General features: G+C 48.8%; 3 protein-coding genes across 4 annotated transcripts; all 3 read right to left on the bottom strand.

Moving 5' to 3' along the window:
* Nucleotides 1-1,202: 1,202 nt before the first annotated feature.
* Nucleotides 1,203-3,182, bottom strand: LOC101760834 (GDSL esterase/lipase At5g45910). 2 transcript variants are annotated; one of them, XM_022826267.1, is made up of 5 exons: nt 2,796-3,182; nt 2,482-2,706; nt 2,264-2,412; nt 1,850-2,104; nt 1,203-1,690 (listed from the first exon to the last, which is right to left on the bottom strand). In XM_022826267.1, the coding sequence occupies exons 1-5, from the start codon at nt 3,079-3,081 to the stop codon at nt 1,670-1,672; spliced, it is 936 nt and encodes a 311-aa protein (XP_022682002.1). In that variant the 5' UTR covers nt 3,082-3,182; the 3' UTR covers nt 1,203-1,669. The 2 variants fall into 2 exon arrangements, with proteins under 2 accessions (XP_022682002.1, XP_004967474.1); XM_004967417.3 differs by having other exon boundaries at nt 1,828-2,104; nt 2,796-3,177.
* Nucleotides 3,183-9,135: 5,953 nt separating this feature from the next.
* On the bottom strand, nt 9,136-11,820 carry LOC101766957 (GDSL esterase/lipase At5g45910). Its single transcript, XM_004971442.2, has 5 exons — nt 10,837-11,820; nt 10,503-10,754; nt 10,255-10,400; nt 9,879-10,155; nt 9,136-9,768 (listed from the first exon to the last, which is right to left on the bottom strand). The coding sequence occupies exons 1-5, from the start codon at nt 11,117-11,119 to the stop codon at nt 9,521-9,523; spliced, it is 1,206 nt and encodes a 401-aa protein (XP_004971499.1). The 5' UTR covers nt 11,120-11,820; the 3' UTR covers nt 9,136-9,520.
* Nucleotides 11,821-12,128: 308 nt separating this feature from the next.
* Nucleotides 12,129-14,068, bottom strand: LOC101766535 (GDSL esterase/lipase At5g45910). Its single transcript, XM_004971441.4, has 5 exons — nt 13,686-14,068; nt 13,320-13,571; nt 13,086-13,234; nt 12,727-13,003; nt 12,129-12,592 (listed from the first exon to the last, which is right to left on the bottom strand). Exons 1-5 carry the CDS (start codon nt 13,960-13,962, stop codon nt 12,396-12,398), a joined length of 1,152 nt encoding a protein of 383 aa, XP_004971498.4. The 5' UTR covers nt 13,963-14,068; the 3' UTR covers nt 12,129-12,395.
* Nucleotides 14,069-15,051: the final 983 nt, after the last annotated feature.

The raw sequence follows: 15,051 nt of genomic DNA, 5'->3' as shown, positions 1-15,051 counted from the left end.
AAATTTTGCGTCAAATCATGGACTAATTAGGATTAATAGATTCGTCTCGCGAATTATACTCCATCTGTGCAATTAGTTTTGTAATTAGCTTATGTTTAGTACTCCTAATTAGCATCCAAACATCCGATGTGACAGGTGTTAAACTTTAACAGGGGTTTCCCAAACACCCCCTGAATCGGGAGTGGGACAGAGATGGCAACCGTTACGAAACTTTCCTGCTACATTGTTACCAGGGCCTTGTTTAGTTGTTGAAGTTGGGAGGTGCTAAATTACTGTTACAGCACTGTAGCACACTGTAGCGTTTCGTTTGTATTTGTGAATTATTGTCCAAACATTGACTAATTAGGCTCAAAATATTCGTCTCGCAAAGTACAACAAAACTGTGCAATTAGTTTTTAATTTCGTCTACATTTAGTACTCCATGCATGCACCGCAAGTTTGATGTGATGGGGAATCTTCTTTTTGCATAGTGCCAAAGTTGAGAGTTGGGGGAAACTAAACATGGCCCAGATTTCAAAATACTATCTTGCGTTGTCAACATGTGTTTCCCGAGACTATATTTTTTTTTTCTGAATCACACATCACACACACTCACATATATGCATGCACATTTAACCCTACAAACACATGTACGCAACTCTGTACCTATGAGTATGTCAGAGAGATTGAGCCTACAAATTCTCGAGATTGACGAAGTCACCATTGACGTTTCGCTTATTTTCTCACTGTCGCTTGCGTGCCACATGGTGTTATTTCTGCGTATGCCTCATCAATCGCCGCTGCTGCACGGCTGCACCCGTTCCGAGCCAACCCAAACGCAACTTGGCACCATCGCTATGCTTGCAGGTTGGAGCATTAACAACCGCTACGATTCCTTTTGTAGTTTTGGATTTGTGCGAGAAGTATCGTTGTTTCCCCTGCTGTTGGGTAGAAGTAATGTTGATGTGGGAGTCTGTCAGTCATGCAACTCCTTTCATGCGGTAGGTGTACCTCTAGGAACCCTGAAGGTGGAAACGTTTCTCTAGTTTATCTCCCTGAATCAGGTTACATAGACTAAGTTCCTCTTAAGTCTCCCCTCTGTGCACCAGACTTGTGGAATTTTCGTTCTATAAATGGAAATGGAGTGAGCCTCGTTTTGAAAAGAAAAAAAACAGATTAAACGTGAATCGACTCAGTCAAAATGATACCACGCTGGCAAATCATGATAAAAAACAGTTCAGATGGTATATTAAGCTAGTATCAAAAGGAGGAGGAAGTAAATTAAGCTAATATTTTACTTAGGGTGTGGGATGTACAAATTGAATATATTTAACTGAGCTGGGGCAGCCATTCTGGTCCCAAATTGATCGAACCCGGCTTCAGCATGAACCCGAGACTAAAGTCGACAAATCCTGAGGTCTCGCACACAATTAGTTTTTTGGAAATACGCAGGAGAGCTGTGCACCTTTGTATTAAGAAGTAACTCACACACACAATTAGTTGGTAGCAGTTGCAGGAGAGCTGATGCTGCGGAGCCAGCCGTCGGCGATGTAGCGGTTGGCCGCCTCCGTCAAGTGGGCGCCATCCCAGAACAGACGAGCAGATGGGTCCTTGCATGTGGTCGAGCCTGGATCGCCGCAGACGACCACTCCACTGAAGTGGTACCTTCCCGGGCCTCCACAGCAGACGGTCAGAGCGTCCTCTTCAAACCCTGCAACAACATTCGATGAGTCACCAAGCTCAAATCACATCTCTCAGCAACTTAACAGCCATGCATTCATGCACATTGCAGCAGCTCTAGGAAATTTGCAGTGTGCTAGCACTGAGTAAGTAGTGATGAGTACTGACCAAATTTGGCCGGCGATTTCACCATCTCCATTACGGGGCTGAAGAAATCGGCGTAACCGATCTCGACGTCAAGGTGCTTGGAACGGATCTTGTCTAGGGACTCCTGCAACATTGAGTTGTGATAGGTGGACAGCTCGTTCATCCCTTTCAGGCAGCCTGTCCGGGGCTCGTAGCTTGCTGGGTCGGCACTGGGGAAGAAGGTGAGAATCGGCGGGTCGCATCCCGCCGGAACCATCCCGGAGACCAGCAAACTTGTGGCCCCGTGCTTGATCAACCTCTGCTAACAATTATTTACCACGATTTAATTTCCCTTGCAGGTCAATTACTGGCTACATGGAGCCCCGTGCTTGGATCAACCTCTGCTAACAATTATTTACCACGATTTAATTTCCCTTGCAGGTTAATTACTGGCTACATGGAGTGATTGAGATATCACCTCAATGGCCATGGAGATGGTCCTGATGACGTGTGGCACCAAGGATCTGAGCTGTTGAACATTCTTCCCCTTGTTCATCGAGAAGCTGTAGTCGTTGAACCCGAGCTCTCCAAGGAAGAAGAGCGATCTGCCGAAGAAATCCTTGCACTCTGCACGCAGCAGATCATTCAATTTACTGTATGGATCGACCGCTCACCAATAATGCGACCTTCACGCACCTTGGGTTGTGGCGCAGAGGGAGGGCTTGAGTGACTCGAACCACTGCAGCTGCACGCCTAAGCTGGTGTTGAAAGGGAACTTGTTGTCGGTGCCCGGGGGCTCGCCGTCGTGGAAGAAGGCAGCGTCGATGGCGGTGGCGGCCCCGACCGCGAAGTTGGCGCCGCGGCGGAAGCTCCCGTCGTGCGCCAGGAATGGCGGCACGAGAGGCAGGCCCAGGCCCTCCGCTGCGACCACAGAAGGGGCGACGTCGAATCGAGGCTACCAAGGACGAGCAAAGTACAAGGTGATGACAGCAGCATGACGTCGCACGCACCGATGAAGTCGATGATGAGGCGGCCGTCGCAGTTGCGTCCGGTGGGGTGGCCGAAGAAGGTGGAGCCGTAGGGCGGGCGCGTGACGGGGTTGGGGACGGAGTACCACGCGAAGACGACGGGGTTGTTGCCGGTGTCGGTGAAGGAGTCGCCGAAGCCGAAGATGGAGTCGTAGCGCCGGGCGCGGAGGGCGGCGGCGGCGGCGGCCACGGGCTCCGACGGCGACGGCGAGCGGAGGAGAAGCAGGAGGAGAAGCGAGGCGGCAGCCCGCGGCGTGAAGCCGCCCATGTTGGTTGCTAGCTTGCTCTGCCTCGTTCCAGCCTGCCGGGGCAGATGGGGAAGTGTTTGTTCCTGTCACAAATCTCTGCTGCTCGTCAATGTGGGCGTGTATCTCGTGTCGGCAATCATCGAGTGAAAGAGTGATGTCGTAAATGATTGGGACCTGTCATCTCAAACGACTGGCGGAAGGCGTGGACACGCCATCGGAAATGTTTACTCAAGGTTAGGCGAGATTTTGTAGGTCGTAACAGTGGCAATGTTTACACGCCATCGGATCTTCGAGATTCTGGTAGGATACAAAATACAGAGCAATTCCCACTACTATCCCCACGTAACAGTGGCAAATGTCATGAACCAAATGCTATATATCATTTCGAAGAGTTTTAGTCTGAGATAAACTGACTGTCTCGCATAATCTCGTAGCTAAAGTAGTCACTCACCAACTTTCTTATGGGAGGGATAATTTTACCAAGGATTTGCATAGACAAGGCAAATTATTGTTCAAACTATGTATCAATATCTCATTAATCATGGTACTCCTTTCATCAATAAATTTATATGAAAGTTAAAGATTCCTCTAAAAAATAAAAATATTCCTTTGGTATCGGGGTGTTATCTTACCAAAGGATAACTTAGCTAAGAGTAATTGGACTAGGAGTCAAAACTATTATTTCTGTGATTGTAACAAAACAATTAAGCATTTCTTTTGATTGTCAACATGCTAAGATAATGTGGAGGGTTGTAACTACAACTACTGGGTTAACCCCACCAAGATCAATACAACACATGCTTGGAAATTGGTTAACAAGCATGAATAAAAAGAGATAGAAATTTGATTTTTATTGGGGTTGCAGCTTTGATGTGGGCAATTTGGTGTACGCGTGACGATATGATTTTTGAAAATAAAAACGATTAACCTCTTTTATGCAGGCTATTTTCAAGGGAGCATATTGGCTACGATATTGGTCCCTACTGCAGCGTGAGGGAGCAAGAGAGACTATCTGTTTGGCAAGCAAGGTATTGGAGATCGTCGTCCTAAATATCTTTGTCAAGAATGGATGGAGAATCAACAATAGACTTTACTTTTGATTTCTTCCAGCCGTTTGCGTACTATTACACTTATTTGTGTGATGAGCTGATGTGCTAAGAATTGAATACTATAAAACTTGGCTGTGTGCGATCTCAAAGGTCAGATATTTATCCATTTTCAAAAAAAAAATAGAAATCAGCAGGCGTTCAACAGCTACATCTCCACCTCGTCGCTGACACTCAGGATGAAACACAAGGCCAAGTCTGGATTGTGTAACGTCCTAATTTTCAAATTTTGCAATTAATAAAATTTTGTTAGAATTTAATTGCATGTGTCTAAGGATTTTAAGGTTGTATTTAAATTTTTTTCACTTAAATCTTTTTCAAAATAAACTAATGAATCATAAGAGTTTATTATTGCATTCAGGTTGGTACATTGTTTTTGTTGTTGAATTCAAATTTGTATTTGAATTCATGTTTGAATCTTTTTAAACATTAGGGAAAGCCTTTTGCTTTTTCCTTCGTTTTCTTTTCTCTCTTTCTTTCTCTCTTTCAGCCCGATTCTTCTTTTCAGCCAAGCAGGCCGGCCAGCTCCGTTCCCTCCGCGCCGGTCCGTTTCCCACACGCCGCCGCTCTCCCGCTAACACCCGAGACCCATCGGTCATCCCCCCTCCTACCATCTTCATGCCGCACTCGAGCCGGACTCGAGTCTGAGCTTGTGCCGCACCCGTGCGTGCGCCCGCCTCGACCTCGGGCCCGTATGCCAAGGCCAGCACCCGGGTTATAAAAGGCCGCCCCACCGCCCATCGGCCTCACCAAACCCTAAGCGACCGCCTTGAGCTCTAGCACCGCCGCCGCCCGAGCCCGAGCACAGTGCACGCCAGCCACCGTCGATCTCCTCCGTCGCTGTCGAGGAGGCCGTCTGTGAAGTTCCTGTGCTCTCCCGTGTCTTCCTTTGCATGGACGAGCTCGCCAGAGAAACACGCCGCCGCGCTGAGCCGCTCCACCGCGTCACCTTGTGCCGTAGTCGCTCCAACCACCATGAGAACACCTTAGATCGGTTCGCCGTGCGCTCCGCTCCCTCCAGGGCCAGATCTCGTTGCAAACCGCGTCCAGATGCTTGCTTTCGAGCGAGTTCTAGCGAGTTCCCTGCTCCGCCGCCACTCACCGCCGTCCGCCGTTGCTCACACGCCGCCGCCCGTGTTCCAGATGACCGCAGCCGCCCGATCTCGATCCGACGGTCCGGATTAGATCTGACTCAGGTCAATACCGGTCAAGCCCGCGCCGCATCGTTCTTTTTGCTAAAGTGCCCCTGAGTTTTATAGTTTTTGCACCTAAGGTCCACTGCAGTTCAAAAGTAATTAGATCTAGGTCCTTTTTCTTCTATTTTAGCCCCTGATCTTTGGTAAAATAGCGCTCGGTGTCCTTGACCCACTCTTTTACGCGTTAAACCTTCAGTTTATATGCGTATTTATGTTTTAGCTCTTGATTTCTCGCAGTTTAGCCCCTGAAGTTTAGTTTTGTTGTCGATAAACCCGTACACCTTGTTTAGTTCATATCTTTAGCGTTTTAGACATGTTTTAAGCGATTCTTGCGTCTATGAGTTCGTGTTAATGCACATATTAGTTTTATGATCTTGTTTTGCTCTGTTGCTACTGTTTGGTGTATCGTTTTCTTATTTTATTCCCTTGTTTGCTTGTATGTGCTCGTGTGATGCGTATAGAAGGACCACAGTTCGAGGAATTCGAAGGTCAAGACTTTGAAGACTTCGAGCAGTAGGAGCAGGTCCAGGAAGGCAAGTCGTGCTCTTGATCACAACTTGATCCTATGCAACCTTTACTTTCATGTTCAATACACATATGCTATGCACCTTAAGTTTATAAACATGATAGGTCATATTTAAGGTGTGCCTAGTTTTATCCATGTACCTTGATCAACCTGGGTTGCTTTAATGTTGGGTAGTTCATGCTCAGTTGCTCTAGCTAGGTATGGTGGTATCAATGAACCAATGCTTAAACCTATTTTATTTATGCTATACCTTTCATTAATACAAGATCACCATGCTTAATTGGAACATGGAGCGACCACCTAAGAAAACAGTACAACCACAAGAACCATATGGCTCTAGTCTTGGCTAATTAATTATAGACTCTAGTTTGAAGTGGTCTTACCAAAAGGGCAAGAGCCCGACGGTCATGTGTGTAACTGCCTATGGTATATGCTAAAGTCGTTGCATGTGTGTAACTTTATCCTGACGCATATGTAATTTATGCATCTGATTTTGCCTTTAAAACCAAGTGTGACAGATCAGGATTGGGATAGGAGATGGCAACTATTAGGAATTTTCATGCTCCATTATTAACATATTTCAAAATACTATGGCATTATCACTATGAGGGCAGTCCCAACCCAATAACTAGGATGGTGTTCATAAAATTAAATGAGCTGCCACCTAGGATAAAAGATGATGTGTCAAGGGAGTAAATGAAGAGAGAGAAGGAAACCAGGTCTTGCATGAGACCTAGTTTCTACACACCATCCAAGACATAATAAAAATAAGTAGTATTAAATTCAAGTATGGAACACTGATGTTTGCATTGGAAGAGTAGTGTCTAATGCTAGTTTCTGGACGATGTGGAGCTGATGAAAACTATAACTAGTGTCTTGGGTTGGGACTGCCCTCAGGATTCATGAAACTCTTTGCTGGGCCATTTGGAAAGCACGAAATAGTGTGTGTTTTGATAGAAAAATTATTCAATCTCCTACTGAGATCATTTGCTCTGTCTCAACATTTCTCATGTTATGGGTAGAATTACAAAAGGAGGAAGATAAAGGGGAAGCTGGAAGAAGGGGCGGAAGCACTCAAGGCGATGGATTTATATTTTCACCCTCAGGAGGCTCCATCGAGTGATGCAGGTGTGGTGCTGCCTCAGTAGAAGAATGGGTGCTGATAAAAAAGATGTGAAGAATGGGTGCTGATAAAAAGAGGTGAAGAGGGTGCAGATAAGGTGGAGAATGCAAAATCTGGAAAATGGAAATGCAAGCTGGCGTTTAGATGTAGTCTTTGTTAGCTGTTGGTTTCATGTTGTGCCTAAAAAAATTAAACTTTGTAGTCTATCTGTGTCGTTTTGCGATGTTAGTTTAAATTCTATCTGCAGTAAACTTTTTTAATTTTGTTACTTGTTAACTAATGAAATTTGGTCTTAGCCCATGGTGGAAAACATAACCACAAAATGTTTCAAAAAAATATTAAAAGAATTTTAGAGTTCTCCAAACAAATATGATCAAAGACAAAAACAAATATAAAATCATGTTCTTTTTATAATGGTATGCCTTAGAGCATCTTCAAGAATGCCTAAAATATAAAAAAAAATATTTTAGGAACAAGCTCATAAAAAACAGCTCCAACAATTGCCCAATATTCCCGCACGCCCAGCTGGCATTCCGAGCCATTTTTGCGCCGCCCGCTCGCACTCCCAATCCTGCCAGTCCCGCCAATTTTTCCTCCTCCCGCTTGGTTTCTTCTCCCTCGCGTCATTTACCATCCGTCCGTCGGCGGCAACGGGTCGTCCGCAGGCAACATCGGCACAGCGGTGCCGCTACCCAGACAACTGCTTGCAGGTGGATGAATGGTTGTGTGGAAAGCGGATTGAGTAGCTACCGTTATTGGCTGCCTGTTTCGGTGGAGCAGAGAGAGGAGGGATGAGAGAGGTGGCGCATGGCTACAGCTGCTGATTTCTTCGGTGGAGAGAGAGAGAGAGAGAGAGAGAGAGAGAGAGAGAGAGAGAGAGAGAGAGAGAGAGAGAGGAGCTCAAGCTGCTTGGATTGGAAGTAATTCAGAGGAAGGAGATGGCGTGGGTGGGTGGTTCTGGTTTTTGGCTTGCTACTTGGATTTGCAAGTAGTGCAGGGAGGAGCGGAGATCGATGGGGAGCAAACAGGGAGGAGCAGGCATGCTTGTTTTTTATGGATTTGGTGATCGGATTGGAAAAGAGGATAGGATAGTTGCTACCTGCTAGTTGCCGATTGGTGCTTTTGTTGAGAGAGAAGAGAGGAGGAGATGACAGGCTGAGCTCGGAGGAGAGGAAGGTCAAGCTGCTGCCGAGATTTGCTTCGTGGAGAAGAAAGAAGGGAGCAGGGAGAAGCGGCGGCTTGCTGGGGAGAGAGGTGAAGGGTCCACACATATGGATGATGTGTCAGCAACTAATTTATTTTGGGTACTAATTTTTGGAAACTGTTGGTGGAGGGATATTTTTTCCTTCCCAATAATTTTTGGCAAGGTCCCAGAACCACATGTTTTTAACTTAACTTTATAGGCACTATTGGAAATACTCTCATTATGCATGGACATAGAGAAACAGAGAGAAGGTTTAGAGACATTAAGGCACATCTTTAGCCATAAGTGGCATTCCTACCACCTTGGGCTATACCGCAACAATTAATCCTCTTTCCAAAACATAAAATTACACATATATTATGAGTTTGTTTGCTAGACCTCCATCTGATTCTGATTTTTTTGGAAGCTGATTCTCCGAAAGAAGTGATTCTGTGACTGAAAGTGATTCTATGGTTTAAACTCTTAAAATCAGGATGGAGAATCACATCACAAAATTAGGAGAATCTATTTTTTTACTCCCAATCTCTTAGTTCATCTCAGAGAATCACTTCACAGAATTAATAGAGAACCATTTGTCTTTGAAAAAAATATTTGGCAGAGCTCAAAATCAGATCTGGAAGCTCTGCCAAACGCACCCTATAGTTCAATCTTTTATACACATTCTAGAAGGCATGTAGGGACGCTCCGATCCACATCGCATTAAACAGATTCAGCCCAATATCACAATACGGTAAAATCGTTGAGTAGTACTCCCTCCATATCGATTTAAATGACGTTTCCGACCACTTTCCAGACGTTATTTTTTGATATTGCGATGAACCAACGGAGCGTCCAATGTGAAGTTTTCCCATAACAGATTCAGCCCAATACCACAATATGGTAAAATCGTTGAGTAGTACTCCCTCCCTATCGATTTAAACGACGTTTCGGACCACTTTGTGAGAATTAAGGAAGACTTGCATTTACCCTTTTGTCCCGAACTCATCCCGTATTCCTTTGCCCAAGCCGCCGCTCAGCTCGGCAACTCGTCCGATCGTCCGGGGAGCGGGCGTCGAAGGGAAGGGTGAAAGCGGAAGCTAACGTTTACCTTGAACTGGGGCGACAAATATTCTGATTCTTTTCCAATTGAACTACCAGCGTCAACTAAAGCGATACGGAGGGAGTACTAGTAAGTAGCTAGCTCAACTGTATTTGATGATGATGATGATCCTCTCTGCAATTTGATTGCTAATTAGACGCCTCAAATTCCGACCAGAACAACATATACCCCCTTCACATGCTCGAATTGTTTTGGGTCTACTTGATCAATTTTTATGGCCTGCTCCGCTTGCAGTTGCACCAGTACCAGCGCCATCCCAGTGTCCGACGCTGCTCAGCCAGCCGGCGGCGATGTAGCGGTTGGCCGCCTCCGTGAAGTGGACGCCGTCCCAGTACAGGGAAGCCGACGGGTGGCCGCACGTGGTCGCACCTGAATCACCGCAGTAGACACTGCCGTTGTAGTTGTTCCTCCCGGGCCCACCGCAGCAAACGGTGAGCACGTCGTCCCTGAACCCTGCCGCCAGCATACAGCATCAAGATCGATCAACCATGTCAGTCAGACAGATGAGACGGCCGATTATTTGCAATCAGATTCTATCATTGTGAGTTTGTGACAGTACTGACCAAATTTGCGAGGCGACTCCACCATCTCCATGACGGGGCCGAAGAAATCGGCGTAGATGATCCTCGCATGCGGGTGCTTGGCCCGGAGCTTCTTCAGGGACGCCTGCAAGAGCGCGTTGTGGTGACGCCCCAGCTCGTTCTGCGCCTTCAGGCAGCCGGTCCGGGAGTCGTATTCTGCCGGGGCGGCGTCGGGGAACATGGTGAACACCGGCGGCGAGCATCCCGACGGGATCGCCCCGGGAACCACCAATGTCGACGCCCCGTGCTTGATCAGCCTCTGTCAGTAGGAACTTCCGACGACATCAGTCATGGCTCGAATACAAATCCAGCAATGCCGTGTACTTAGGTGCGGTTGGATAGTTGGTCAAGAAATTACCTCCACGGCCATTGAGATTTCGCTGACGACACGAGGAACGTAGGACCTGACCTCCCGGACGCTCTTTCTCTGGAAGGAGAAGTGGTAGTCGTTGACTCCGAACTCCCCAACCAAGAAGAGGGATCCAGCCAAGAACTCCTTGCACTCTACCGGCAGAGCAATAGAGCATCGAGATCCAAAGCCATCACATGTCAGCATGTGTCGTCCGTACTTTGTATATCTGAATTCTGATGATGACTTGAACGTACCTTGGGTTGTGCGGCACAAGGAAGGCTTCATGGACTCGAACCACTCCAGCTGCACGCCCAAGCTGGTGTTCAAAGGGAACTTGCTAGGGGCGCCGGGGATGTCCCTCTCGCGGAAGAACTCCACGTCGAGGGCGGTGGCTGCCCCGACGGCGAAGCTCGCGCCCTGACGGAACCGGCAGTCATCTGCCGGCGAAGGGAAGGCGAACGGTGGGCCCAGGAACGGCGGGACGTACGGCAGCTCCAGGCTTTCAGCTGCACTCCAAATGATGAGCCATGACTAGCATTTAACTTGGAATGGCCGGATGCGGGGCGGGGCGGCGCGGCGCGTACTTACCGATGAAGTCAAGGATGAGCCTGCCGTCGGCGTTGCGGCCGGTGGGGCGGCCGAAGAAGGTGGATCCGTAGGGCGGCCGCATCACGGGGTCGAAGAAGGAGTACCAGGCGAACACGGCGGGGTTGTTGCCGGTGTCGGCGAAGGAGTCGCCGAAGCTGAAGATGGAGTGGTATCGGCGGTCGACGGCGGAGGAGGTGGCCGCCTCTGCTGACGCCAGGAGGAGGAGGGTACAGACTGCCAACGTGATGATCCGCATCTTGCTCCGGCCAGGAGCTAGCGCCATGCTTCTTTCTTTTGGTGCTGCAGGCTGGCATCGGCGACCTGCAGTATGGAACCATCTTATATTGCTTGCAGTTGCAGGATTAGTAAGGCGCCGGCCGGCGATGTCAGCTGAATTTGTTTAGCATGCTGCATAGACGTATATCATTATCCATTGGCATAGTTTTGGACCAGAGTAATCATCGATCTGAACGCCTCATTGTCAAAGATTCCAATTGCAGCTCTTGCGGCATTTGACTTGGATGATAGGTAATATTAGAGAGCACACAAGCAATGAAGCATTGACTTGCAGAAGTATAGGACAAGCTAGGCGCCTAGGCCCCATATGATTCATCAAACATTCAGTTCCGGAAGTTCACAGGATATATATATAGATAGATTGGTTATCCTGTCACAGGAACGTCGGTGGTGCGGCCGGTGGGGTGGCCGAAGAAGGTCTCGCCGTAGGGCGGCCGCATGACGGTGACCGGGAAGGAGTACCATGAGAAGGCGATGGCTTGTTGCCGGTGTCGGCGAAAGAGTCGCCGAAGCTTTAGATGGCGTCGTAGCGCTGGGTGTCCTAGGCGGAGACGGCCTGTCCCAGCGATGCGAGGTGGACGAGGAGGAGGAGGAGCAGCAGCAGCAGCGCCGGCGCGGCGCACGGCAAGCGCTTGCTCATCTTGACGACGGTGGCAGCGAGCCGGCCGGGTCGAGAGGTGATGGACAGGAGGTGAAGAACGCGTCACAACTCACGAGTCCCTCAAAGGCTCAAACCTCATCAATATACAATGAACGGGCAGAATGGAACTTGTTTGAGACTTTGCATGTGGGCTGTCGGGTGGGGTCGACATGGAGTAGTTGAAATTCATGCAAAATACTCCCTCCAACTCCAAATATTCCTTACCGTTGACTTTTTTTAGTATTTGATCATTCGTCTTATTCAAGAATTTTTTGATGATATATAAACCATACTTAAAGTATTTTTTAATGAAATAAATGATATCACATATTTTTTATAAATATTTAAGGGCCTTGCAATTGAATTTTCGCTATTACAACTAAACAAAATATATATGCCACGGAAACTCAAACAATTCGAAAACATATCACGGAACGGTGAGACCAATAGTAAAAGTCATCAGTTAATTGCCAGTCTTACCACACTATGTGTATAAAACGATCCGAACCTAATGAAGACATGAACAATCTTCTAATTAATGATACGAAAGAAAAAAAAAAGATGATATATAGAGGACGGCTCAGCCCCTCAGCCGAGCTCGATCGGACGGCTTATGAACGCTTTAGGTGATGCTGCTCAGCCATCTACTGGCGATGTGGCGGTTAGCTGCCTCCGTGAAATGGATGCCGTCCCAGTTCAGGGAGGCGGATGGATGGCTGCATGTGGTTGCGTTTGGACTGCCGCAAGGAACACTCATGTTGTAGTTGTACTTCCCCGACCCTCCTCCGCAGCAAACCGAAAGAATGTCATCCCTGAACCCTGCAGTTCGTTGGTTATGCAAGACATCTCATCACCGATCAGCGTCGTCGCCAGCTTAATCGAGGCCTTCAACTGCACTAGATACATACAATCTAACAGTAATGCAACAGATCGAAGAAGGAATGAACACTGACCAAACTTGCGAGGCGACTGGACCATCTCCATGATAGGGCTGAAGAAATCGGCGTAGATGATCTTGACGCCCGGGTTCTTGGCACGGATCTGCTGCAGTGATTCCTGCAGGAGTGTGTTGTGGTGTCGCCCTAGCTCATTGTACTGTAGCATACAGCCCGTCTTGGTGCTGTATCCAGAAGGGTTTGGCTCAGGGAAGATGTCGAGAATCAGCGGTGTGCATCCTGATGGAATCACCCCAGGAACCACCAGTGTCTTGGCGCCGAGCTTGATCAACCTCTGGTTCGCATTGGCAGTACGTGAATTGGATGAACACGTACTCTAATGGCATGCACAATCCAGGAAATGAACAAGGATGTACCTCGATGGCCTGACGGATGGTGTCTATGACAGTCGGCACGACGTTGGAACTGATGTCAGCAAGTCTCATCTTCCCGAACAAGAACTGGTAGTCGTTGACGCCGAACTCTCCCACGAAGAAGAGGGATCTGCCGAACAACTTGTCGCATTCTGCACACGCGCATGCACGATCGACGTACGTGCCGGGTCACTTGCGGTTGCATGATGCGCTTTTGTGAATTGTTGCGGTACGTACCTTGGGTTGTGCGGCACAGGGAAGGCTTCAAGTGCGACCCGAACCACTCCAGCTGCACGCTCAGGCTGGCGTTGAGAGGGAACTTGCTGGAGGCCGAGAGGATTCCCCTCGAGCGGTAGAACTCCACGTCCAGCGCGGTGGCGCCGCCGACGGCCAAGCTCGCGCCTTGCCGGAAGCTCGCTGCCGACGGCGACGGGGAGCCGAACGGCGGGCCCAAGTAAGGCGGGACGTACGGCAGCCCCAGGCCTTCGGCTGCACGACACAACAGGTACGTAGTGCTCCAAAAATATCAATTCGACAATGACAATTAACAGTTTAATTTGTTCGCAACGACATGGCATGCGATTTGAGTGCGTGCATGTATACCGATGAAGTCGATGATGAGGCGGCCGTCGCAGTTGCGGCCGGTGGGGCGGCCGAAGAAGGTGTTGCCGTACGGCGGCCGCGTGACGGGGTCGGCGATGGAGTAATAGGCGAAGACGGCGGGGTTGTTGCCGGTGTCGGTGAAGGAGTCGCCGAGGCTGAAGATGGCGTCGTAGCGCCGGGAACCGACGGAGGAGGCGGCGGATGCGAGCATGGGCTCCCACGGCGAGAGGACGAGCACGACGGCGGCACACAACAGCGACATGATCTGCGCATGCATCTTGCTCCGTCCGCGGTAGACGGATCGGACGTGACAACGAAGAACCGATCGACCCGGGAGCTGCTTGCTTGCTCCGTCCGCGGTAGATGGACGTGAAAAAGAAGAACCGATCGAGCCGGGAGGTGTTACTGCTTCGTCTGGTGCTGCGTGCACTCCGGCCGGCGGCACAACGCAAATATGACTTGGAACGAAAAGAAGATACTAAATTTTAAGGTACTATATTCCAAAGGAAACAATAAAGCTTTTTTAAGCCTGCTATTTAAAGTAAGGCTCGTAGTAGTGAATAAAAATCACTTGCCACGTGCAAATAGTCAAAACCATCTTGAATTTGTACTTGGAGTGTTAATGTCCTAATCCAATCGACCGGTGTTGTTTGTTTGAGTTGAGTTGGATAATGTAATGGTGTTGTGCGGCGGATCTTGATATGTCCCAATCCAACCTGTCGGAGTTGTTTGGTAGTTTTTTTTCTTTGGATGTATCGCTCAGTTTAGATTTCATATTCTTTTTAATATAATCGATAGGTTTACTTTCCGCCTCGTTTAAAAAAAGGATTTGGAATATAGTTTTTAAATTTGACATGGAATTGAATGTAGGTAATTAAGGTCCTGTTTGGCACAGCTCCACTCCACAACTCCAGCGACTCCAGGAAAAAAAATAGCCAAACACCCCAACTCCAAAACTCCATGGAGCTGTAGTACCTTTTTTGCTGCTCCAAAACCCCCTCTTTTGAACCTCCTCGTGGAGTTGGTGGGTAATTACCCACCAATACCACTGGTTATGGAAAAAAACGGTTCGATTCTATTCTCCAGTCACCCTGCGCATCTCATTTTTCTCATCCCGCGCCTCCTTCCGTCTCCTCATCCTGCGCCTCCCTCCGTCCCGACGTTTCTGCCGCCGCCGCCAGGCAGACCGGCGGCCGCCGTCCACCTCCGCTGCCGGCCGGACCAGCCCCGCCGGTGGCCGGCCCAGCCCCGCCGCCGATCTCCTACCCCAGCCCGGCCTCCTTCCTCCGCCTCCCGCCTGATCTGCACAAGGCCCGCCGCCGGCCGCCGCCTGCAGCAGGAGCCCCAACGCCGGCTGCCGCCTGGT

The sequence above is a fragment of the Setaria italica genome, chromosome V (assembly GCF_000263155.2).
Source record: "Setaria italica strain Yugu1 chromosome V, Setaria_italica_v2.0, whole genome shotgun sequence".
Lineage (NCBI taxonomy): Eukaryota > Viridiplantae > Streptophyta > Magnoliopsida > Poales > Poaceae > Setaria > Setaria italica.
This window is presented reverse-complemented; position numbering and strand designations above follow the sequence as displayed.

Coding starts and splice junctions, on each gene's coding strand:
- LOC101760834 (XM_004967417.3), bottom strand. CDS start 3,081: ATGGGCGGCTTCACGCCGCGGGCTGCCGCCTCGCTTCTCCTCCTGCTT. Junction 2,413..2,481: donor CCTCTGCGCCACAACCCAAG/GTGCGTGAAGGT, acceptor TGCTGCGTGCAG/AGTGCAAGGATTTCTTCGGC. Junction 1,691..1,827: donor GAAATCGCCGGCCAAATTTG/GTCAGTACTCAT, acceptor ATGTTGTTGCAG/GGTTTGAAGAGGACGCTCTG.
- LOC101766535 (XM_004971441.4), bottom strand. CDS start 13,962: ATGCATGCGCAGATCATGTCGCTGTTGTGTGCCGCCGTCGTGCTCGTC. Junction 13,572..13,685: donor CCTCATCATCGACTTCATCG/GTATACATGCAC, acceptor TGTGTCGTGCAG/CCGAAGGCCTGGGGCTGCCG. Junction 13,004..13,085: donor CCATCCGTCAGGCCATCGAG/GTACATCCTTGT, acceptor AATGCGAACCAG/AGGTTGATCAAGCTCGGCGC.
- LOC101766957 (XM_004971442.2), bottom strand. CDS start 11,119: ATGGCGCTAGCTCCTGGCCGGAGCAAGATGCGGATCATCACGTTGGCA. Junction 10,755..10,836: donor GCTCATCCTTGACTTCATCG/GTAAGTACGCGC, acceptor TTTGGAGTGCAG/CTGAAAGCCTGGAGCTGCCG. Junction 10,156..10,254: donor AAATCTCAATGGCCGTGGAG/GTAATTTCTTGA, acceptor TCCTACTGACAG/AGGCTGATCAAGCACGGGGC.